Consider the following 25,302-nt stretch of genomic DNA (forward strand, 5'->3'; position numbering starts at 1 on the left):
CCAGTGCCTCAGCGCCCTCATATTGAAGAATTTCCATAAATCTAACCTAAATCCCCCGTTTCAGTTTGAACCCATCACCCCTTGTCCTATCACCACAGTCCCTGATGAAGAGTCCCTCTCCAGCATCCTTGTAGCCCCCTTCAGACACTGGAAGCTGCTCTGAGGTCTCCAGGCAGCTTCTCTTCTGCAGGCAGTGGCTTCACCAGCATGGCTGTGCCAAATGGGTAGCCCCTGAGCCCAGAAGCTGGGCACATCTCTGATCTTCCCGTGCTGGATGCCTGCTTGCCTGTCCCTGCAGATGGCCAGGGATGAGAGCAATAAATAACAACCACCAGCTCAACCTATTTATACCCACTGGTGGCATTTCCCCCTTTTCATCTTTACACCCACTAATCCTGGCTGAATGAGAGCTCAGAGTGGTAACAAAGTGCTGTCCTAATTAAACATCACCTGCCTTGAGTGCCAAGCAGCAGCACGGGCCGGTTCTGTGCAGAAAATATACCTGTGGCAAACAACTTGTGTTGAACAAGAGCTAAATCTGAAGGTGAAATCAAGGTCAAACTTCCAACGCGCTGCTGCTATTCATGGTGCTGGGGTAAAATGTGCCTGGGTTTGGGCTGGTTTTGGCCCTAGGGCTTTCCTCTCCGCTCACATCCTGTTGGCAGTCAAATCTGGGACATCCAGGCTGCTCCATCAGGATCCCAGAGGCTAATGGCAGTGCCTTAGAGTCCCTCCTGGGAAATGAGGGACGGATGAATTGATCGGGCTGTGGGATGATTGATCAGCTTGGATTGCATCTCAGCAGCATCCAGCAGGAATCGGTGTGAGTGACAGCACGTCCAAGCTGCAAGCTCAGCTTGTCACAAGGGATTTGTGACCCAGGTTTGCACTAAGCCAGGAGAATCCGGGCTTGGTAGGGTGCCATGGCTTTGCTTCTGGTTATTGCCACTGAGGTCTCCTCCATGGGAGAGGTTTAACCCAAAGCTCTCCCAGTGCTGCCCAGTTCTTTAATGTGGCAGCAGCAACTGAAGACAAGAGTGGTTGGAGTCACGCAAATCTGCGTCCTGATGGTGGTCAGAGATGGAAGAGCATCAAGTCATGGAAAAAAGGCGGCATGAGCTGAGAATGAGTGGGCCAATAGCTTGCCCAGGGCCAAGAGATGGGGAGTACAAGGTCCCATCTCTCTCCTTGCCTTGTCCTTCCTTATTCCTCCCTGTGTCTTGCATCTCTCGAGCCAGCACATTTTTACACCCTGTACCCATGAGCTCATCCCCAGCCCAGGACTCCTCGGCCAAGCCCCTTCCTCATCCTCATGCTGCCCTGGTGCCATTGGTACCAGGTTCCCTGCCAGGCTCGGAGCCACGGCACCATGGCCCCTCATTGATCCCCCTTTGCCAACAAACATCCTCCTCTCCCGGCTCTAATTAAAATGGATCGAGGTTTATTTAAATGCCCTCCTTTCCCTGCCGCTGAGAGCGGGATGCACTTTGCTTAGCAACCAGCGGTGTGGAGAGGAGCTGGATCGATCCGTGCTCTGTGGCTCTGTGACACCAGCAGGCGCCGGCCGGGAAGGGCTTGGTGCTGGTGAGGACTCTAAGCTCCTCACCAGTGCACCAGCACCGAACCTGCGCTCCAGCCGAGAGGCGTCTTCATGGCCTCTGAATAGATGCATAGGGATGGACAGACAGGGGGAGAAGGAGAAAGGGATGGGCAGACTTTGCCTCCAGCCTCTCTAGTCTGCTCCTGCCTCCCTAATTGAAAGGATGGGTTTGTTCGAGCTAGAACCTGGATTGTTCTAGCACATGGGACCTCCATGTCGCGTACTCACCGCATTCATGTCGATGCCGTTGGTGTAGGACCAGGCATGCTGGAAATACTCCTCCAGGCGCTGGCGCAGGGGGTTGGGGATCTGATGGAAGCGGATGAACTCCTTGACCCGCAGCATCTGTGTGTGGTAACGGGCTGTGCCCGAGTACAAGCGCTGGATGATAGCGGAGACGTTGCCGAAGATGCTGGCATACATCAGAGCTGCAACGAGAGAGCAAGACTCAGTGGGACCAGCCAAAACCCAGATCTGCCATGGACCTGAAACCCCTGGGATTCTGAAACCCGTATTTCTACCTATTTGTCTGTGTAGCAGCAGCGTAGGTGCAGTAATATACTCTCTTAAAATCATAGAATCATAGAATGGTTTGAGTTGGAAGGGACCTTAGGATCATCCAGTTCCAACCCCCTGCCACAGGCAGGGATGCCTCACACTAGAGCAGGTTGCTCCAAGGCCCATCCGGCCTGGCCTTGAACACTGCCAGGGATGGAACATTCACCACTTCTAAAGAAGTGCCTCACCACCCTCACAGGGAAGAACTTCTTCCTTATCTCCAGCCTGAAGTTCCCCTGTTTCAGTTTGAACCCATCACCCCTTGTCCTATCACTACAGTCCCTATGAAGAGTCCCTCTCCAGCATCCTTGTAGCCCCCTTCAGACACTGGAAGCTGCTCTGAGGTTTCCACTCAGCTCCTCTTCTCCAGGCTGAAAATCCCATGTGCTCTCCCTGTTTCTCCTCCAACCTCCAAAGCAGGAATGGGGACCGCAGGACACATGCGGGGGCACTCACAGCCAATGAGCATAACACAGATGGAGAAGATCTTCTCAGAGTTGGTGTTGGGTGAGACGTTGCCAAACCCCACGCTGGTGAGGCTGCTGAAGGTGAAGTAGAGAGCAGTGACGTATTTATCCTTGATGGACGGGCCGGAGGAGAGGTCGCTGTCGTTGTAGCGCTTGCCGATCTGGTCTCCCAGGTTGTCCAACCACCCAATCTTGTGCTCCATGTAGGGCCGCTCCACGTTGCCGATGGCGTACCAGATGCAGGCCAGCCAGTGGGCGATGAGGGCAAAGGTGCACATGAGGAGGAAGAGCACGGCTGCTCCATACTCAGAGTACCGGTCCAGCTTGCGGGCCACGCGGACCAGGCGCAGCAACCGGGCAGTCTTCAGGAGGCCAATGAGGGTGGTGGTCTGCAGGGGAGAGGTGAGATTCCTTATGGACAAGCAGGGGGGAAATCTGGCCAAAACCATGTCTCCAGCCTGTCTGTGCTCCCTTTGAAGGATGAAGATGCATTTCTGGAGCATGAACCACCTTGCCCTGGAGGTGACATCTGGAATAGGTTGGATGGATCATGCCACAGAAAGGGCTGTTCCCCTCTGCTGACCATAAAGGCAACAAGCTCTGGGACTACAGGAGAGCAAGTGACAGGAGCCAAGGTTTGTGTTTCCTGATGGATCCACTCCTTGCCAACTGTTGCTCCCAAACCAGCTGCCTTTCACCCACCCCACAGGCTTTCAGCTGAGGGGGGGGCTCCAGGTAGCACAGTAACCACAGGGCCTTCCCACTGCCAAAATCCTGAGTCTGGCTGGCAATGCGACCCCAAATTCAGTCCCTAAACTGAGCTTCCAGCCTGCTCTCCTGGGTCAGCCCCAGCAAGGGCAGTGGGCCCAGTTAGATGCTGTCTTAGCACTTGCAGTAGGGTCTTTGTGGTGTCTGACCCTACTCAATAAAATCTCAGCAGCTAAATAACATCCTTGCCCATCCTCTGACCACCCCTCTTCTTGCAGCCATCCACTGCTTACATCAAGCCATCCATAGCCCTTTCTCCCTCTCCCTTCCATCTACTGCTGTCCACCCAGGAGTCCCCCCTTATTCCTGGTGGACCTGCCTGTACCTCATCAGAGCCGGAGCGGAAGATGAGCAGGTCGAAGGGGATGGCAGCGACCATGTCGATGAGGAACCATCCCTTGAAGTAGTGGATGGCGATCTTGCCGGGGTGGCTCACCACCTCGTCGTTGATGTTGACGTAGGTGGTACGGAAGTTGATGACGATGTCCACGATGAACATGATGTCCACGATGAGGTCGATGATGTTGAGCGGGTCGCAGGAGTAGCTGCAGTCCCAGTGCTTCTCCTCCACTTGCTCCTCGTTGAGCAGGAAGGCGGCTGAGTACGGGGTGAAGACAGCTGTGTAGATGACCAGCAGAAGGATGAGCCAGTCCCACACGGCCTTGAAGGGGCTGTAGTGCAGGATGGTCCATCGGTGGATGCGTGGTGCCTGCAGCTTGTACTCGGGGAGGACATCAGCACCCAGGGACAGAACCTGCCAGGAGATGGATGTGAGGAGGACCAGGAGAGAGGGTGGATAAGGCCAGGAGCCGGGCAAGGGGCTCATACATAGAGTGAGGAACATGCAATGAGTCTCCTACACCCTTTTCACCTTTGTTGCCTTCATGTGTGTTTGTCCAGGAGGCAAGAGAAGGGCTGACTGCTATAGAATCATAGAATCAGAACTAACCAGGCTGGAAAAGACCTTTAAGATGAATCCAACCTTTACCAAGGTGCACTCAGCTCCTTGTCTGTCTCTGATGGCCAGAGCACCCTTGGGGCAGCTGCTTTATGCCCTTCAGACGCTACCAGCAGAGAGAAAAGTGCCTCCTGCTGTGTCTTCTGGAGCCACCAGCCCAGGAGATAATGGGTGTCCCTTGCAGAGAGCATCCCCAGGGAGGGGGTGACCTGGCACCAGCATGCGAACACCCTCCCATCTGTCCCCAGGTCTGTTTGTCCTCATGGGGACACGCTCCCACGGCACCAGGGAGTTCCCACATGTCCCAGCTCTATCCCAGCTCCAATACCAGTTCCAATGCCAGCTCCTGGTGGACTCTGAAGCCACCCTTGGGGACACGATGCAAGGGAGGGCTGAGAGATGGTGACAGAAGGGAGCTGGGGGCAGTCAGATCCTCCTGCGCAGACACCCGCCTTATTCAAAGGCTTCCCAAGGACTCCTGCTGCTGCAGCCCAGAGCGGATCCATCCCCACTGCCCCATCCCACCACCCATCACCACTCCTCCATCCTGAAGCCCTGCTCTACCAGTGCACCCCTGCTCCTACCTGCCTGCAGCTCGCCCGGCGCCCCAGGCGGCAGCTGAGCCTCGAGGTGCGGGCGTCCAGCATGGGGGTCCCCAGTCCCGCGCGCCCTGGCAGCAACCGGCCCAGCGGGCGCAGCACCGGGGCCGTGGCATCGCCCGTGCAGCCGCGCATGGTGGGACGCGAAGGGCATCGGGGAGCCCAGTGGGGATTAATCAAAGGCGATCGATGCCGGAGCCCCCGTGGGGATGGAAGCACCAATGGAGCAGCGGGAGCCGCCGACGTCGGCTGGCACATGGAGAGGGGAGGGACTGGAAAAAGTGACCCAAACACAATCGTTGTGCAGGGGAATGGGCGCTGCGGAGGGGAACGGGACACGGGACGGGCCTGGGACTGGCGCCGTGGGGAAGGGGACAGTGCTTGTTCCCAAAGCTAAGACGTGCCCAGATGGGCTCCTACACCTTTAGGAAAACCAGCAACATTCCTATCCCCAGCAGCTGAACCCCCCCCAGTCCTGCCTGGCTGGAGACAGCTCTGAGGGGCCAGTACTGAATTTCTGGGTGCTCCCGGCACCCAGCTCTTGAGAGCAGTCAAGCCTCATTGTTTTCCTAGTAGGAATGAATAAAAAAACCCAATGGCAAAGATTTGAGGCAGAAAAGGGAAAAGAACCCCCAAAAGCGTGTCCAAACCAATGCAGAGCCACAGTCTTGTCCCTCTTTGCCCCTCACGGTGGGGCTGGACCTCCCCATGGACCAGCCGATGTCTGCCTCTCCCTGCCTGCCAGCCCATATTTTTAGATGCCATTAGTGGTGTCTCACCACTGTCTCTGCCTCATCCATGAATTATTCAGCATCCAGGAGCAGGGAGCTGTGGCTTGGAGGGATGCCTGGGGGACCTTGGGATGAGGAGAGGCAGGACCCTGGAGGCCATGTGTAGATGTGGTGGGGAGGAGAGGTCCATCCCATCCCCATCCCCACCCCATCCCATCCCCATTTCCATCCCGCCTGGAGATTGAAAGTAAAGGGAGGATTGACCTCTGTGGGTGCTGCACGGATGCACTGCAGTCACCACCCATCATCTCTGATCCCATCACCCTACCATGGTCGGTGCCACCACCCCAGCATCACCCCAATGGTCCCCCAGCTCACTGTCCCACTGGGGTGTTCAGGGGATGATCCCATGTCACTGCAGTCACTCCCGGATCAGGGGGACTGAGTGGACTTTGGGATGAAAGGGACAAACCAGGGGGACAACAAGCCTAAAACCTGCCCCATGCTGCGGGGAGCCTCCACTGTGCATGGAGGTCATGAGGGGAAAGGTTTGCTGGCACTGAGATGGGAGGACAGTCCCTCTCTGATGGATCAAACTGTCAATCCCGGAGGATTTTCTGGGGTCACTTCCATTAACTGCTACCAGCACCAGCGGGACCTGCCCCGAGGTGTATTTTGTACATCATGGCTCTCCCGTGCCTCAGTTTCCCCACTGGGGAGAGCTCCCTGTTCAATTGCAGGATGAAGCAGCACCTTTCACACCCACTGATGTCTGTGTGTCCCCTATGGGACAGTGCAAAGCCATGCATGTCCCTGTTAGTGACAGGGCACTGCCCCAAGTGTCCCCTGCAGGGACAGTGCAGTGCCATGCGTGTTGGTGACCGTGCAGTGCCATCTGCTGTCCCTGTGAGCCTTGGTGTCACCACTGGTGCGCTCAAGCACCCAAACAAAGCCACATGCATGCATGTGTCCTCTTCAAGGCCACCATCCCACCATGAGCTGGTGTCCCCATGGCCACACATTACCAGAAACACTGGTTTCAGGGGGAAAAGGAGCATTTGAACCATTCAGAAAGATTTAAGTCAAACGCAGGGATACTGGGGTTTCCCAGGATAGAAACTCCAGGTGTCACTGTCCTCTCTGCTCCTCAGCTCCAAACCCCACCGGAATGGCTGTGACTGTACCCCAACGGCAGCACCACCACCCCACCGATGCCTTTGGTGGCGTCTCAGTACCCACGTACCTGTGTGACCTTCTCGGTGACGTTCTGGGTGCGCTCCATCACCTTGTGGGGAGCAATGATCTCAATCTCGGTGGTGGAGCCCGAGCGGTGCTTCTCCAGGTTGAACTCCACGAAGTTGAGCGTGAACTGGGGGATCTGGCTGATGGTCCGGTACTTCATGAGGTCCGAGTCCGAGGTGGAGTTCAGGGGGTTGGGTTTGACATGGGAAGCCTCTGAAAGAGGATGGAGAAGAGCATTGAGAAGGGCAGTGCGAGCAGAAGCAGATCTGCAGAGCCCTGGCCTCTGTGAAGGGCATCCAGGAGGTGGGCACCACCACAAGGTACCAGTGTCTGCCTGGCCATAAGGGCTTGGCGCCTTCAGGGTGGCTCAGACATGAAGCCCAACCTGAGATGCCCAAGAAGGGACTGCTCTTCAGCCACATCACCCATCTTTTAGCCATGAAACCTCCTTCAGGGGCCTCAGACCAGCTGCCAAAATACAGAGGCACCCAAAATCCTTTGCTGCCTCTGAAGACCGTGACAGGATGGGGACCAGCCCCAGTGAGACCCACAGGGTAGGGATCCCAAAGCAGGTGAAGGAGGAGGTGGGTCTCATCCACCCTTGCATGCCCGAGCCTCATCAACAAAGCTTTGGAGCTGCTGCCTTGGGTTTTGGCCACCAAACGGCAGGAGATGGATGATTCCCCACTTGGATGCATACTCCATCCCCAGGCTCCAGGTAGGGAGGTCAGAGCTATCTCCTGAAGAAGAGCTGTAGTGGGGCTGGATTCCAGGGGTATGGGACCTCTCTCTCTGGGTCACCCCAGTACAGGAGCAGGGAGGAAGCCCCGGAGGAGGTCAGTTCGTGGCCAGGCTTAGGCAATGTGTAGCCATGGAAGGGATCATGTACCCACATTCCCTTCAGGAACATCCCAAGGCATCGGAACCAGTGTCTATCTCCTCCAGGCAGAGCAGGGTTACGTTTCCAGTTCTCTGCCCCTCTACCCCTGCACTCTGACATTGACCCATGGGCAGGAGGTGTCTGAAGACATTCTGAAGGTGCCCAGTGAACTGCTGCCGCCCTTCTCCCTGCTCACTGCCCTTCCTTCCCTCTATGTCGTGTCCCCTCCTGAGGATCGTGATTCCCCACCCTGTTTTCTCACGGCAGACACCACAGACTGCTCTCTGTCCAACCCCAGTTACTGAAGCTCTTCTTGCCTGACCTCCATCGTATCTGTCACCATCTCCCTGTGGAGAACAAGAGGTCTGGACACGAACACCGTGCTGGAGGTACATTTCCTACAGTGGCCTTGCTGGTGTCTCATCCACCTCCAACACGTGGACACAGCTCACATTGCACACGCCTGCAGACCCCTTCCTTCCCTCCCTCAAGGAGAGGTGGGATGGCATCGGGATCCAAACGCGACCTCCTGCAGTCTCACATCTCACACACAGCACCACGGATGGCTCTGCCCAAAGAACAGGACCTGCCTCCGAGGGGAATCACATGGAGCAGATCCCAGCTTATCTCCGCTTTACAGAGGGAAAAGCAGGGTAAGAGACCTCCCCCCCGGGATGTGCTGGACCCACAACAGGACCCACAGCTCCGGGGTTTTATCCCTACCTGAATTTGCCCTCCTTTCCCTGAATTTTCTCTGGAACTCAGACCTCGCAGCCTCAAAGTTGTCCAAGGAGGAGACCCTGCGGAGGCTGTGGAAGCTGCCCCCGGGCCGAGACCGAAAGAAACCCCACGCAGAATACGACCCTCGTGGGCCCACCAAAGGAGGCTCTTGTTTCAGGGACGAGTGTTGCAGAGTGGGGTCAGCCTCCAGGCTCGGCCTCCGCTCCTTTTCCAGGAGGGATTCGGTCTCTGACTGCACACAGTTCTCCTTGGGCGATGTCTTCAAGTCCCTCAAAATCAGGGAGTCACCACCAGGCTTTAAGACAGCCGGGAGAAAGCGGTTCATTAGAAGGGGTCCTCATGTGCTTGGGGGGGAAGGAGAGGGAGCTGGGGGAGGTAAGAGGAGGGGCAGAGGGCTGGGAAGCGCTGCGGTTCCGGAGGTTGCCTCCAACTGGGATCAGGACCTGAAATGGGGCAACCAAAACCCCAGGGGCTTGGCAGCTCCCATCTCCTACCAGAGGCTGGGGGATGCGTTGCGAGGTGATGCTGCGCAGCTGGGAAGCAGGCCAGAGCGAGAAGAAAAGAGGAGACCCTAAGGGATAGGCTTGCCTGGAGCTCCTCCATGCTGTCCCTACATCCCACCACCGGGTATGCCCTTCCCTCACCTGCTGTAAGAGCTCAGGCCACCACCAAGGGTGAGGGTTGGCGCCTTGGGGTCTTGTGCTGGTGTTTGTACTGGGGGCATGCTCTGCACCAGGAAGCACTGGAGGAGATGCTGGGCTCCATTTGTCGTCCACCTTCTCCTATAGCAACCCCCAGGCATTGCTAAACCTCCTGTTTCCCTGGAGACCTAAAGAGCTTCCAGTCTTTAACGACTTCTGCTATGGGATGCACAAAGCAGCCAGCTTCTGGAACAGAAACCTAGGGGTCTATGCCCATGCCAGCTACGGCCAAGGGAGGAAGCGTGGCACTTCTCACCATCCCTAAGGACCTTACTGCATGTTTTGGGATTGGGTGCCTGGAGGGGTTGGCAGCCCCAACTTGACCAAGCTCCACCAAAGTGATGGGTCATCAGGTTGTCCTCAATGCACATCTTCCATTGCAGTGCCCTATGCAGCTTCAGCCTGGGGGTACCCAGAGACTTGAGCACCGCTGGTGTCTGTAGGAGCATCATACCCAGAGCATGCGGCAATGTCACACGCATCTTCAACTTGCCATGAGCACAACAGCCTCTGAGCAAACGGGCACCTTTCGTCTCATGTATCACAAATTTGGGAAGCAGCTTTGTCCAGGCTGCCTGGAGCCAGCCAATGCCCAGCAGGAACCTGGCGCCTGGGGATGCATTAGCAGAGCAAAAGCCTCTGGCCCACAGCCCTGTGTCTCGAGCTACAGCACTTCAGAAAACAGCACGGCTTTGCCCGGAGCACTTTTGACAAGCCACCAAGAACAGCCATCTCTAAAGAGTTCCAACCAACAGCATGCCAGCAATGCCAGCACTGCCCTTCATCACAGACAGCGCAGTCTTTGCTGGAGGAGGAAGAAGCCAGAGCTGCTTGCCCCCTGCCAGGAAAACATGGGAATTGTGCCCTGCAAGTCCCTGCTCAGAGCACACCCGCTCCAGTCACCTGCAGCCACCACCGTGTCCCCTCCTCGAGGTGGGAACAACTCCTTGGAGCTCCACCATCCAGGGTGACCTGCCCTGCAGAGCCAGACCTTCCTCCCAGCTCCAGAGCTCAGCACCTCTCCCGCTCCCCCTGCAGAGCAGCACCATCCAGCTCGATCCCACGCCACCAAAGCACCGCCGCTCGCTTCCAGCACCGGAGCCCCTAACACCGGATACGGCCCGAGCCACAGCAGCTGAGGGACAGTGGGATGGGGAGAGCGGAGGAAGAGTGCTGGGACCTGGCTTAGATCAGACAAAGCTACGGTTACCTTTCCATAGTCAATGGCTACTCCATCAAACTCACTGGTGGGCAGAGATTTCCGCTGGACTTTGAGTCGCCGCAGGGACGGGAGACTACACTTCAACCTCCTACCTTCACCTTGTTAGAAAGAGAGACAAAACACAAGAGACACAGATGTAACCTAGCTGCATGCGATGGCTGGAGCGGGACGGGGCTCTGGCAGGGGAAGAGGCTACGGAAGCCTCTGTGTGGCTTTGGGGGACGTGGCCCTTCCTTCTCCAACGCACTCGCTGTTCCCGTGCCATCACATGGCTCAGGGCAGAGCCTGACCCGGCAGAAAGCACTGCTAGGCTGGAGGAGAGTCCCCTAGGACTACAGGCACAAAGTGGGCAAGGTGCAGAGCATCCCTAAGCCAATTACAGAGGTCAAAGCTACTTAAAGGATTTGGATCTGGAGGAAATCGAGCTTCTAAATCTCCTTGAGGGGGGGGGAATACAACACAAAAGAGGTGGTGAGTTAGTGAGGAATTAAGAAGTTCTAGCAATTCTGGCCCTGGAGTTGTTCGGGATGCTGGACCAAAGAGGTCCCTTGCTGCCATCATGGAGACCATGCAGCAAGGAGCTGGGAAAGAGGTTCAGGAGGAGAAGGGACCAAATGTGGAGAGGAACTGGCAGTGCCCCAAATGGAGACACCCGGTATAAAGTTACTTGACCTCTTCTAATGCTGGTCTATGGAGAAGACTGCAGCAGAGTGAATGCAAGCATCCTGCTGTTCATGGCCTGGGCCAGCACCGGTTCTACTCACTGACAGCACCAAAAGTGGCCTAAAGCCTGGAGCACGTGGGATGCTCCACAAGCTCCCCATAGGGGGAAAAGCACAGGGGACAAAGAGCCCCGATGCTGCTCAGGCATCCCCAAAAGTGCCACCGCCAATGGGGGGACCCACAGGAGCTCCTTCTGCTCACCCCATCTCCAATGCCCAGAGCAGCTTTTCAGCTGGAAGAAGCTAAGGAGCCAATGTTCCCTGCACACCAGAGAGCCAGGGAGCAGCAATGCAGCTGCCTATGGCCAGGTAATGGAAGACTGAGCCTGAAAACCCACGCACGAGAGAGGGATCTGGGCTGGCACCAGCAGCTCTGGACTTCCCAACGCTCCGAGGGATGCACAGTGCAATCTGCAATGCATGGGAAAGCAACAGGTACCCTTTTATCCGGGTGCCTTCTGCACCCCATCTTAGGGTGGGACAATGGATGCATCACAGTTCAACACATACTGAGCTGAGGGGCTGCAGAGTAGCACTGATCATAGAACCATAGAATCAACTGGGTTGGAAAAGCCCTTTAATAGCAATCCAGTCCAACCGTTCCCAGCACTGCCAAGGCCACCACTGCCCCATGGCACTGAGGCCTCGTCTCCACGCTGTGTGAACCCTTGCAGGGACGGTGACTTCAGCCCTTGCCCTGGGCAGCCTGTTCCAATGCCTGGGCACCCTCTGGGGCAGGAATTGTTCCTCAGCTCCATCTAAACCTGCCCTGGTGCAGCTTGAGGCCGGTTCCTCTTGTCCCATCCCTTGTTCCTTGGGAGCAGAGCCCAGCCCCTCCTGGCTCCATCCTCCTCTCAGGCAGTTGTAGGCAGCGATCAGGTCCCCCCTGAGCCTTCTCTTCTCCAGACTGAACCCCCCAGGTGCCTCAGCCCTTCCCCATCACACTTGGGCTCCAGGCCCTGCACCAGCTCCATTCCTTTCTGTGGCCCCGCTCCAGCACCTCAATGTCTCTGCTGTAGTGAGGGGCCCAGAGCTGAACACAGGATTTGAGGTGATGCTGGAATTTAACTGGTACTAAAGCAACACACCCGAAATACAAATCTCATCTCTTCGCAGACACAGGAACACATGCACAGGCTGTATATACATTCACACACATATGGCTGTAATTTCCAGGTGCCTGAGGGTCCATAAAGCCTGTCACCACACAGAGCATCTCTGCTGATACAAGTACCTCAGTGGCTCCAGGGGGTGGATTTGCATTGTATTAAAGTGCATTAAGTGTATTAAAGTGTATTAAAGCTCACATTACCACACCAATACAATGGGCAGGGTCCCCATCAGTGATCACAGAACCATTAGGGCAGCCTGTTCCAGGGCTCTGCCACCCTCAGTGGAAAGGAGTTCTTCCTCATGCTGTGGTCCATGATACTCTGGCTCCGGTGACTGGCACCGAGGGCCGCATAACAGGAGCTGCAGCTCTTCCTCCCATGATCAGGTCTAACACCTGCATCGCTGGGTATCCACATCCGCTTGAGCACCTCACCACAGCTTCCCTTTGATCCAGCCTTCCCAAAAAAGGGAGTTGGAATTTTCCACTCTCTCCAAAAGCCCCACAAAACTCCAGGATGAGTTTTGGAGCAGCCCAAAGGCGGGGCAGAGCCATCCCAGCACTATCATCCTTGTGCCATTCTCTTGCAGCGATGTCCCCATAGCGCAGCCATGACATCAGTGACACCAGATGTCCCCTGGCCCTCCCATTGACCCCACACACGGGTCCTGTCCCGTTCCAGCACCTCCTGCCTGCAGGCTGCAGGGGCATAGTGGCTCAGACACCCCTGTGTCACCCGGTTTTGGCTGGATCATTCCCTGTGCAGAAACACAAACCTCTGCTCCAGCGCACGATGCGGGGCTCAGCCCCACGGTGCATCCTTCAGCCCTTACAAGCTCCTTTGAAAGCCAAGGGGTGGGGATATCCCTGCGGATGCTGTCACCCACCTCTGTGCCAGCTCTGTGACAGGCGCTGGTGCAGGCTCCGGCCGGTGCTCTTGGCGATGAGCTGTGCCAGGTCCTCGAAGTTGAGGATGAACATGATGACGACTCCCTCCTCGTTCTTCACCGGCACCACGTCCACCAGGCAGCGGAAACAGGAGGCTGCGGAGCAGAGGCTGGATCAGGGGCTCTGCACAACCACCCCCAGCACACAGCAGACCTTTAAGCACTGGGGGTGCAATCCCTGCTGATGGGGAGCAGAGGGTTTGGAAGCTGAGGCCTGGGAAAGAGCCGTATCGCTGCAGCATCCCGGCTCACACCCATCACATCTTGCCTTCGATTGCTTCTGGTCCCAGACAGTCATTTATATTAATGTACTTGAGAGCAGCAATTAAAAGCGGGTAATTAAGAACTCATAAAGTCTCAGGTACTGGTTTAACCTCATTAAGCATCCTGCTTGTACTCATGCTGCAGCTAATTACCCTGCAATTACCAGGGAGGTTTTGGGGACTGGCTTCAGCTGTCCTGGATGGGGGCAATGGGGCTGAGCCTGACCAGTGCCCCGTTCCCAACACTGGGCAGCAGGGTGTGGTGGGATCAATGGGTCGGCCCCCAAAGACATCCCTTAAAGACACTGGCATGGAGTGGTCCATGGGGAAACTGAGGCACAGTGGGCACATGGATTGGCTCAGTGTCACGGGAATGAGGGGGACTGCATGGGCTCCTACTCCAAGCCTCTGGAGCCGTAGAATCACAGGATAGTTTGGGTTGGAAAGGACCTTAAGTTCATGCAGTTCCAACCCCCCTGCTAACTCCAACGGGTTCCAATGGGAGCTAGAAATGATGGAGCAGCCAGGTACCAGCGGCACAAAGCAAAGCACCTCCCTGCACAGCAGCTATTGCGGCTGCGGATCCCTCATCGCGCTTTTCCCTGATCACCAGGGATTAGCGGCTCCATCCCGCTGCCATCCCGCTCCCGTGCTCTCCCCTCTCACCATGGCTCCATATCAGCCTTCCTGTGTACAGTTTTAAGGAGCTCAGGGCCTCCTGTAATCAGGAGCAGATGGCCGGCATCGGGCAACTTCCAAAGCTGCCCTGACGTCAGGGATGTGCACATCCACACACACACATGCACAAGAACGGGAAAGAAACGGATATGGGAAAATCTGTTTAAAGGGCCTGGGATTATTTCTTTCTTTCTTTATTTCATCGTTGTTCACCGCGGGGAAAGGAAATCCACTTAAATGTGTGAGCTGGGGAGGAGGCGGGGGGGATTCCAGCAGATAACGCTGGTTTGGAGGGATGCGCGGGCACGGGATGGGAAGAAATGAGCCCTTTTCCCTCCCTTTCATAGAAACATGGAATGGTTTGGGTTGGAAAAGGGCATCAAAGCTCATCTGGATCCAACCCCCTGCCACGGATGAGGTTGCTCCAAGCCCTGTGTCCAGCCTGGCCTTGAACACTGCCAGGGATGGGGCAGCCACGGCTTCTCTGGGCACCCTGTGCCAGCGCCTCAGCACCCTCATGGTAAAGAACTTCTTCCTTATCTCCAACCTGAATCCCCCCTTTATGGTTTAAACCCATCACCCCTTGTCCTGTTGCTACAGTCCCTGATGCAGAGCCCCCCACCAGCATCCCTGTAGCCCCCTTCAGATACTGGAAGGCTCCTGTGAGGCTTTTATGGATCTAATAGGTGTGTGGTGTCCTTTAAGTGATGCGGAGTGAGGTGTCCTAAGGTGATACATGCCCAGTGGGATGATGCGGTGCTCTCCCTGGGGTACCACGGCTCTCTGCATGTCTGTACCTGTGTGTGTGATGCTCGGTGGCACTGGATGCTTCCTACTTCGTTGTGTTATAAAATGAGCTATTTCCCCCCCACAAGTGACTGTGAAGCATCATGAACTTCCCAGGGACCCGCATCCCAGCATGGTTCATCCATCAGCTCCATGGACTGGGAATCCTGAATTAGATGGCCTCATCCTGCTCACATGCTCTGCCCTGCTGCATCCCTTTCACTGCTTCACTTTTCCTTCTTAAACCCCTCCATGGTGGTGGGAAGGGATGGGATCTCATGGGATCTGGGTCCCGAGGTGGTACACAAAGTGTTAATCCCTTGCCCACGCTGAACAGCTGAAAACTGGGCCCAGTTACAGCCCAGTTGGAGGGATATAAGGAGCAGCTGGGATGTGGTTTGGGTTGGGTTTGGGAGGCAGCTGGTGCCTGGTTTGATCCTGCAAATCTGAGAGGTGCTCAGCCTGAGTTATAGCTGCTGCTGCACACCGCCAGGCTGATCCTTTCTTAAATAGAATAGACTAGACCTATGGAAGGGACCTATAATGATGATCTGCCCTGTTCAGGGCTGTCAGTTTGGTGTGGGACTCTCCAAACCCAGGGGAATCACCCCAGAAGTGGATCTGCCAGGCACAGCCCTGTGTGCCAGGAGCTTGGTGCCTTGCTCAGACCTGCATCCACTGCATGGATGGCATTGAGGGGGTGATAGAGCATCAGGTTATATGGAATCAGAGAATCCCAGGCTGGGCTGGGCTGGAGGGGACCTTAAAGCTCGTCCAGTTCCAACCCCCTGGTCAATGGGGATGGGAATGCCAAGCCTCCGCATTTCCCCGCACCCCAAACTGGGCACCCTGCTCCCATCCCCATTCCTCAATCACTGTCCCCATCCATCTGCCTGTCTCTTCCCTTCAGCTGTTCAGCTCCATCCATCTAATTTTATCCAGCTGCCAAATGATCTCCTGGAGGAGCCCGGGGGCATTCACAACCTGCAGTGAGCTCTGTGGGGCTGCTGCATGCCCCTCCGCTGGGAAACCCAGCCTGGGGCTGCCAAAGGGCTCGGCAGGAGGGATGCAGCAGGGATGCAGCTTTGGAGGCTCCCGCAGTCAGTGCCAGGGTGCTGAGGCACAGGGTGCCCAGAGAAGCTGCCCCATCCCTGTTCAAGGCCAGGATGGATGGGACTTGGAGCAAGCTGCTCCAGTGGAAGGTGTTGTAGTGGGTGGAACTGGATGAGCTTCAAGGTCCTTTTCCTACCCAAACCATTCCATGGGTTTATGCGATGGGTTTGCATGGGCTCATTCCCTAAACCCCAGGCCTGGGTTGGATCGTCCCAGCCCACAGCCCAGCTCCCCCAGGCTGAGCTTTGTGCTTCCCAACCCATCTTTGTCTTCTGACCTTGATAAAAGTGAGCATTTAATAACATTAAAGATGTCACCATCGGGGGCCCTCCCTCCCCGGCTCTGATCCGCGGTGGTTAATGCCTTTGTTGGGATCATCAGTATGAAACTAATCAAGAGGACACGGGGGTTTCCGAGAGCAGGACACGAACTGCATTGTTATGAATATTAAAATCAAGCTATTAATCTGCCCTCTGAGCTCTTCCTGAGTCCTTCCCTCCCCCTGGATGGTAGATTTAATCTGCAGGGTCTCATGGCACAGTGGCTAAATCTATCGTGGTATTACATAAAGGAGCAGAGGAGAGGGGCTGGGAAGGGCATGGGGACAAGGATGCGGATGGGGCTGCATGGCAAAGCCAGGGAAATGCTTGGGAGGGCCCAGCCTTGCTCCTTCTTGTCCAGGGAAAAATCAGTGTCAGGGCTGGGTAAAGACTTCAACGGGAAGAGCAGATTGCTGGGAGAGCCTACAGCAAATCCTGGAGGTGGGATGGAAAATGATGGGCTGGTGAGAGATGGGGCACCCTTGGGGTCTGGTGTGTGCAATGGGTGCTGGCCTCTCCCCAAACCCAGACAGGGCATCAGGAGACTGAAACCCACCGTGACACCAGACCAACCATTAACGGTCCTTGCAGCACCCCCCGAAGTGCTAAAATGACCTTAAGAAGTAATGGTGTGAGGACGGAGGTTCTCCCTGTGAGGTGATGGGCAGGGATCTCTGTGGTGAGAAGCAGCAGCAGGGGGGGAATCCAGAGTTCTAGGTGGCTCAGGGTACCCACCAACAGCGCAGCTTCCAGGAGGATGCCTCCGGGCACATGGGATGTTTTGGATGCAGATGGAAGGATGCTCCGATCCCCGGGAGCCAAAAGGGGTCCCAAATCAATACAGGGAGTTGCAAAATGCAGCCTAATCTCCTTGGCACAGAGTGAGTGACCACATCCAGGCCCATGGTCCTTCCCTTCCTAAATCCCTGCTGGCTGCAGGAATTAGTCCAGCTTAGCGCAGGGCTGTGCAGCCAAAGCTGCAGTGCTGACAGCGATTCCCAGGGCTGTCCTGCCATCCCAAGGGCCCTGTCCCCATGCCATATGGGGCCATTGGGAATGTAACAGCAGTGAGGATGGGGATGGAGAGATTTGAGTGGGATTTTGGCTCTGTTGGGGCAGGGATTTCAGGGAAAAGTCTCCTGGGAAGCATCCAGGGGGTGCTGGGGGTGCTCTGGGCCTGTCCCTCTGTTCTTGGGACATCTGGTCCAAGCACAAAGCATCCAAGGAGCAGCAGAGGATGGAAACATGTCCCTTCCAGCTTTGTGCCCCAGCTGTGCTGTCCATGGGGCAACGGTGGTGCTGAGGGTAGTAGAATCAGGCCCACAGCTCGGGATCTCCGGGAGCAGAGAGTTTGTCATTGCAGGGTGGGATGTTTATAAGTCCCAGTCTGGAGCTGGGCCACTGTGTGTGTCCTTATGGAGGTCACAGCCCAGCTCTGCTGAGCCTGGCCCTTAAAGGAACACAAAGCAAACAGCCCCAGCTTGGCTTAAACCCACACGTTTGAACAAGGCAAGAGCTCCCAGCTGGGGCATCCCCTGCATCCTTCCCTGTCTGCCCCATGGATGGATGGACAGGGCTGGACGAATCCCTGCCTGCCTCAGCCAGGGCTTCCTGGCAGCGGTAACTGGAGAGGTGGTTGCTGTGCCACGGATGTGCCCCGTGCTGGGGACAAAAGGGATCTCTAGGGTCCCTTCCAATCCATTCCATGATTCTATGTCACATGAGTCCCGCTGCCCCCTTTGGGTGCAGTGGACACCCAAATCTGTGCCTGCCTGCCCCACAACTGCCAGCTCAAGCACCCCAATCCCTTTGCAACCTCCCCCCCCCCTCCTCCTGGACCTCTGGGGGGAAAGCCCAGCTTCTGGCACCAGTGTAATGGGTTTGCCATCCCCATCCCTAATCCCTGGCCCCAGGGGACCGGCACAAACTGCTCCATGGGCTCGGGATGGAGCTGCTCCACGGGCTCGGGATGGAGCTGCTCCACCAGCTGCTCCACCTGCCTTGGCCCCACGTCTCCCCTTTCATATTCATAAGCACCACATTCACGCAGATTAAGTGCTACCAGCTGCTGCTCGGGCCATGCCAGCACCGTGGTACCCAGCACCTCTGGCCACCAGCCTCCAGCGGCTCCCGATGGTCGCTTTGCTGCAAAGCACATCACCCTCAGGGGCTAAAACCCCATCCCTGCTTGTTGCCACCAGCCTCTTGGGGTCATCTCCATGGGATGCTCAGCTCAGCCCTGGCCACAACGGGGAGCATATCCCTGGGGCTGGTGGCTGTGGATGCTCCTGATGATCCCATAATGACCCCCCAGCTGTGTAGCATCTTGTGAGGAAATTAACTTTTCCCTGATCTCCTGGTTTTGAGCCGGGGATTAGAGCCCACATGAGCCACGGCTGGGCTCTCCCTTCTTTCTGAGGCTGTTGTGGCAAGGAGGGACAGCCCTTGTCCCACACTAGTACTTGCTTCTTGGCTCTGTTTTGGCTGCCCAGAGCTGGGCTCATCCTCAGCTCCCCTGTTATAATTAGCTGATGACACACGGGATGCGGACAGAGCAGCAAGGCTGTCCCTAGGGACACCCATCACCCACCATTCAGCATCCTGCTGTACCAAACACCCACAGCTGCCCCTTTCCTTCCCTCCATCCCTCTCTCCATCCGTGTCTCCATCCATCTCTTCATCCATCCACCCATCCCACTCTGGCCCTGCCGTGGGGGCTCTGACGAGTGGATTTGGGGTCTAATATAGCCTCTGGCAACCAGAAAAGCAAGGAAACAACCCGGGGAGCTGCAGAGCCAGGAGTACCGCAGTAATAAACAGCAGGTTGAGGCTGGAGATTGGTGCTGCTGGCATGAAAAGGAGGACAGGCGGGTTCCGAGCCTCCGCTGGTTAATTAAGCAGCAGCTCCCTGTAATGCAAAGGCCTTTTCTTTGCCGATAAGACCCATTTATACTGGGCTGAGCAGTCGCAGGCTGAGAGCTGGGGGGAAACAATTGGAAAGCAGATTGCTGGTGGGGCTGGGATTTAAAAATAGACACGAAGGGCTTGTTTCTGGCTTCAGTTTTCCCCTTTCTTGTTAATAAAGAAGAGAAGAAAGCAGCTCAGAGCTGCACCGAGAGTTTCCTGTGGCCTAGAGGAAAAGCAGGGCTCTGAGGAGAGCACTGAGCATCCCGCCAACCAGCTGGGAATGCTTCAAAGCAGGCTCTGGATCAGGCTCCCGGCTGAGCGGTCCCCGCGGATGGATGGGGAAGCAGTCCCGAGGGAGGGGAACCAGGCTGCACATGTCCTTGCTATGGCCGTGCATCCACATGGGGACGGACCCGGAGAACAGGATATACCCACTTCTCCACGTGCTTCCTTGTGTGCTGAGCTCCAGTGCCAATCACAGCGGCCAAGTGGGGATGCGCAACCAAGCCCTGGCCCTCTTCACCCGGGAAGAGCCTCAGTCAGGGAGGATGGGAGGAAAATCCTATGGGAAAGGCAGCCAGTGAGGGGTGTGATCCAGCCCCGCCACGTTAACGGTGCGGGGTAACACGCAGGGTGCTGCCAGAGGATAACTCCCGGGGCTGATACACTGGCACCTGGATGCCAGCCCGGGAGATAGGGTCTGGGAGGGAGGCCAGCACACCCGTGTCCCAGCCCGCAGATAGCGCTGGGCTGGCAGCCAGGGCTCCTGCCTTCTCCTTCCCCTTGCTTCCAGTTGTTTCTCCTCCATCCTGCCCCTGCAGGGTGCAGCCCCTTGCTCAGCCCATCATAGGATCATAGAGCGGCTTGGAAAGGACCTTCAGATCATCGAGTTCCAACCCCCTGCCATGGGCTGGGACACCTCACCCTAGACCATGTTGTCAAAGGTTCTGTCCAACCTGGCCTTGAACACTGCCAGGGATGGGGCAATCACCTTTGGGCAACCTGTGCCAGGGCCTCCCCACCTCGCAGGGAAGAGCTTCCTTATCTCCAACCTAAATCTGCCTTGTTTCAGTTTAAATCCATCACCCCTCGTCCTTCAGTCCCTGATGAAGCCATGGGAAAGCTCCACAGGTTGGAAAAGGGGAATACTTCCTATTTTAACCTCTGTTGAGCACTGGATCTGCAATCCCCACCCCCGGGAGCCGTGGCCACTGCTGGTTTGCAGCACCAAGCACTACATATGTGTTTAACTTCCTGCAGCATTACCACTAATCACTCGTATGGGCCATCAAAGCTTCATTTTCATCCCAGCGTAATTCCATCTGTGCACGCACAGCCGCCTCCTGCTCACTGCAATGGCAGCTCCGAGGCCATCGCCTGTGCCTGCTTTTGGCAGGGATGAAGGATCTGTCTCATCTTGTCTTGGAGTGTAGGCCAGGAAAACCATGCCCCAGCCTGGCTCCTCCATGGGCTTCCCACCGGATCCTCATTCGTGATGCAGGGAGTGAGGCCATTGCGGCTCTGGGAGCTCTGAGCCATCACCAAGGAGCTGTGAATGACCCCATTCCCAAATAATCTGGCAATAATAGCTGAAGGGGGCTACAAGGATGCATCAGGGATTGCAGTGACAGGGCAATGGGTTCAAACTGAAACAGGGGAGATTTAGGTTGGGTATAAGGCAGAAGCTCTTCCCTGTGAGGGTGCTGAGGCGCTGGCACAGGGTGCCCGGAGAAGCTGTGGCTGCCCCATCCCTGGCAGTGTTCAAGGCCAGGTTGGACCCAGGGGCTTGGAGCAAGCTGCTCCAGTGGAAGGTGTCCCTGCCCGTGGCAGGGGTTGGAGCTGGAGGAGCTTAAAGGTCCCTTCAACCCAAACCATGCTGTGATTCGATGAACAACTTCCATCGCTTGAGGTCCCCGTCACAGCGAAGACGGCTCCATCCCAGTGCCAGCCCCCATGGACAAAGCAATGCCCTGTTAGCATCAAGCCCCCTTCGCACCCCACCACCAGCTCCTGGCACCCCAGCCCCAGGCCAGGTGACAGCTCCCAGCACCAGCTCACCCCATCAAGCCCCTCTTACTGTCTTTGCGGTAGTAGAGGATCTCGAGCTTGCACTCCTCGGAGCCGAGCAGGGCCTGGGTGAGCTGCGCGATGGAGCTCTTGGTGGTGTCGGGGCCGGTGAGGAAGTCACAGGTGCAGGGCTGCTGCATCACCTCCACGCGGGAGTAACCAAACATCTCACAGAAGCCGTCGTTGCAGTAGATGATGGCGCAGTTCTCCATCTGCGCGTTGGCGATGAGGAACTTGCGGTCTGCAGGGAGCCAGGAGAGCACCAGGCTGAGGGAGACCCATAGGGATGAAGGGCAGCCCCATCGTGGATAGAGGGTGCTGGGGCTTTTGGATGCTACCGACTGTGGGGCTTATACAGAGACACTGGGCAGTGGAGCCCCCCCTACCCCGTGCTGCTCTTCCGAGAGGAGAAATTCCCCCACTTTCCCTGATTTCACGTGAATTGGTGGCCATGGGGATCCCCATTAAAGCCAGTTTCTGCTGGAGCTGGGCCAACCCACACAGCCTCACTGCTTGCATGTGGGGCCTCGCTGCTGCCTAATGCATGGGCAATCTGTCCCCGGCTGGCACTGCAAGCAGAGAGAAAAGCAGCAGCATTCATCTCTCCCCAGGAGCTCATCAGCGACCTGAGTTATCTCCAAGGCTTCGCACCTTGGCTCAGATGACTGAAGGCAAGCGGTGAGAGGAGGAGCGAGCATGAAGCTCAACTCCATGGGGAGCCAGGTGAAACCCATCACATTAATGATTCCCCTCAGGTTTTCTAGGATAATCCTGCCTTTGGGCTGCAGCTGAAATCCAGCCTCTGCTGGGCCCCGGCACTCAACAAGGAAAGGGCTCAGGTGGAGGAGAGGGGAAACTGAGGCAGGGAGTGGTGCCACTCCATCCCCTCCTGCTGCTGCAGCCGCTGGGCTGGACTTGCTGTCATGCCCAGCTCACGTCATCCAGCCCAGACGGAGCCGCTTCCATCCTTATCCTGGGGGAGAGCCAGCCTGGAGCTTTGATTTGGTTCCATTTTCATTGATTTGGTTTCATTTCCATTGGTTCCAGGGAATTCAGGGGTGCGGGGCTGGGGAGGACCCTCTCCGGGTCAGCTTTGCTGGGGTGTGATTGTGGATGCTGATGCTGTGGATGCTGTGCCCCCCCCCCCCCCCAGCAGCATCTGCCTCTCCTGGGCTGGGGCCGGAGGCAGGTCAGGGTCTGTCTGGAGGCTGCCTCCCAGCCCAGACCCCAATTAATCTCCTGGATTACCCAGGAATGGCATCTGCAGCCTGCCTGCTCCAGAGCCGCGCTCCAGCCGCGTGGGGAATTCCACCCAAATGCGGGAGAACGGTCCCCATGCTGTGGCTCCAGGGCGCGGTGGGATGGGGGGACCCTTCCCCAGCACATCGGGGCTCTTCCTCATGTCCCTGCCTTGTCCCAGCCTCCCGGTAAAACCAGTGGCCGCAGGGATGCTGCACCGAGCTCTCCTGCTTCATCCCACCCTATGACATCGCTCTGAGGTGGGGAATTCCCCCCCCCCCCCCCCCCCCCCCCAGCACCTTTCCCTCTCCCATGCAGAGCTGACACTGGTGCTGCAAACAGCACAAACCACCCTGGCCAAATGTTTCCCAGCCTCCTCTTCCCGATCCTTCTCTATCCAAACTGCTCTGCCAGCTGGAAGGTGGCACAAGGAGGGGACCTTCCCCCAAAGCCCTGCACTTGAGGGATGCTATGAGTGTTTCCCCAGCCAGTGCCAGCTCCATGGACCGGATCCAGGCTTCATCCAGGCTAGGCTGGTGCAGGGCAGGATTTATGGGGCTGCAGGGAGCCAGAGCCGTGCTGGGGATGAGACCAGGGCCAGGATGGGAAGGAGCTGCAGTCAGGTCTCCCTGGGGGTATTTTCACCCCTGGTTTGCTTTCCACCCCTTGCCCCCATGGCACTGGGGCTCAGCACCGGCACTGGGAGGGAAGCATTGGGCCTCCCCCCCTGCACCCATGGGAGCTGCAGGGTGTAAAGGCACCCATGGGAGCACGCCCTGCCCATGGCAGCGATGTGACCTGGGGGGGGGGGGGGGGGTGTTGGTGTCTCCCAGCACTTTTCACACCATGAAGCTGCCAAGGGGGGGCAGGGGGTGATGTCTGGGCAGAGCCTGCCTGGTGCCTGCTATGACTGGCAGGGAGCAGGCAAGGGAGGAGGCAGGGGTGTGGGCAAGGGATGCAGGTAGGGATGTAAGCAGGGATGTAGGCAGGGAGCGGGCAGAGCACAGGCAGGGATGTGGGCACGGATGTAGGTAGGGGTGTGGGCACAGGCAGAGCACAGGCAGGATGCAGGCAGGGAGCAGACACAGTGCAGGCAGGGAACAGGCAGAGCGCAGGCAGGGAGCAGGCAGCGAGTGGGCAGCAAGCGGGCAGGAGCAGGCAGGGATGTAGGCAGGATGCGGGCAGAACGCAGGCAGGGAGCAGGCAAGGCTCAGGCAGGGAGCAGGCAGGGACGTGGGCAAGGGATGCAGGTAGGGATGTAAGCAGGGAGCAGGCAAGGCACAGGCAGGGAGCAGGCAGGGACGTGGGCAAGGGATGCAGGTAGGGATGTAAGCAGGGAGCAGGCAAGGCACGGGCAGGGAGCAGGGGCCTGGCTGCCGCCCCGCTGGCCCCGCCGCCCCGTGTTGCCCCCGCTGCTCCTCAGCCGCCGCTTCCCAGCGGGCACTGATAGGAAGCAGGCACAGTTTTTCTCGCTCCCGTCCCCAGGGTCACGTCACTCACAGCCGGGGCGGGCGCCATGGGACCCCCCTCCCCCGGCAAACCGCACACAGGAGGAAACCCAGAGCGCACCCCCGAGCACAGCTTTTGGGGTGCCCCCAGCGCTCCCCCTTCCCTCCTCCCCGGCTGCAGAGGGGGGACCCAGCCCTATTGGGGTGCGCAGAGAGTGGGAGCGGGACCCCTATTCCCACCCCCCGAAGCGCTCCCCGATGCCCACGATCCCTTCACTCTCTTTGACGTGAAAACCAGCCCCCAAAATTCACATAAAGGGATTGCTCCGAGCAACAGCAAATGGCAACACCTCGCTAGGGACGGCTGCCTGCGAGCAGCGCGGAGTTGAAGGCAAACAGGCAGCGAGCTCGGTAGGGCTTTTGGACCCCTTAAAAGCCCTGCCCGGGGACCCCCCCGCAGACCCCGGGGACCCCTTTCCCTTGCCCCACACTGTGTGGGGGGTGCGGATCTCCCCCCCCCCCCGGCGTTGGAACCACTTTTTGCCCCCCCTTTGCCGCCCCGTCTGTAAGCGCGGGGCCGTCGCCCACCCCTGCGGGGTCACAGCGGCGCTGCCCCGGGGGCACCCTGCGGGGGCCCCGCTCTGCCCCTTCCGGAGCCGGGGGTGCGGTACTCACTTTGCCCTTCAAATTTGCGGATGATGGTGTCCAGGTACGTGTTCTGAGGGGCCACATGGCCCCGCCGCACCGGCATCGCGCCGGGATGAGCCCAACTTCCTCCGGCAGCGGCGGCGGAGCGCGGCGCGGCCCCGGAGCGCCTCGGCTCGGCTCGGCTCGGCCCCGCTCCGCCTCACCCCAGCGCTGCCCAAGCTCTGGAGCGGAGCCGGCCCGGGGCTCCCATGCTCCCGGTGGCCGGAAGGGGGAACCCCGCAGCCCGCCCCGCACAGCCCGGCGAGGATGAGGATGGGGGGGGGGGGGGGGGGGGAGGGGGGGGATCAAGGGGGGAGGACCCGATTGAAAGGGGGAGAAGGTGATGGAGTAAACTAACAAGAGGAGACATCCCCAAAGTGCTTAGTCACCGCTCCCCGGCCCGACGGAGCTCCGGGGAGCCCGCAGCACCAACAGCTGTCCCCCCGTACCCCCTTAGGACTCCCCGGTGTCCCGCAGCATCGGCGCTGCCGCCTTGGGGTGCCCCGGGGGGAACAGACTGGTCCTGGGGGGCGAATGAGGGGTCCTT

The 25,302-nt window shown here is 57.7% G+C and overlaps 1 protein-coding gene across 3 annotated transcripts in view; it reads right to left on the minus strand.

The window, feature by feature from the left end:
* The window catches only part of KCNH6 (potassium voltage-gated channel subfamily H member 6), a 30,422-nt gene extending 5,452 nt beyond the window's left edge, over positions 1–24,970 (minus strand). Inside the window, exons 1-9 of one of the 3 annotated variants that reach the window (XM_057421975.1) lie at positions 24,744–24,970; positions 21,392–21,622; positions 13,188–13,343; positions 10,456–10,565; positions 8,527–8,839; positions 6,925–7,136; positions 3,719–4,147; positions 2,615–3,014; positions 1,829–2,028 (exon numbers count right to left, since the gene is read on the minus strand). In XM_057421975.1, the coding sequence (XP_057277958.1) occupies positions 1,829–2,028; positions 2,615–3,014; positions 3,719–4,147; positions 6,925–7,136; positions 8,527–8,839; positions 10,456–10,565; positions 13,188–13,343; positions 21,392–21,622; positions 24,744–24,819 (2,127 nt within the window). In that variant the 5' untranslated portion in view covers positions 24,820–24,970. Of the gene's footprint in view, positions 1–1,828; positions 2,029–2,614; positions 3,015–3,718; positions 4,148–6,924; positions 7,137–8,526; positions 8,840–10,455; positions 10,566–13,187; positions 13,372–13,411; positions 13,503–21,391; positions 21,623–24,743 lie in introns of those variants that run through there. The other 2 variants (XM_057421976.1, XM_057421977.1) reach the window with 2 other exon arrangements.
* Between the last annotated feature and the right edge of the window lie 332 nt (positions 24,971–25,302).

The sequence above is a fragment of the Pezoporus wallicus genome, unplaced genomic scaffold, assembly GCF_028554395.1.
Source record: "Pezoporus wallicus isolate ANWC-B61680 ecotype Strahan unplaced genomic scaffold, APGP_CSIRO_Pwel_v1 contig_8488, whole genome shotgun sequence".
NCBI lineage: Eukaryota > Metazoa > Chordata > Aves > Psittaciformes > Psittacidae > Pezoporus > Pezoporus wallicus.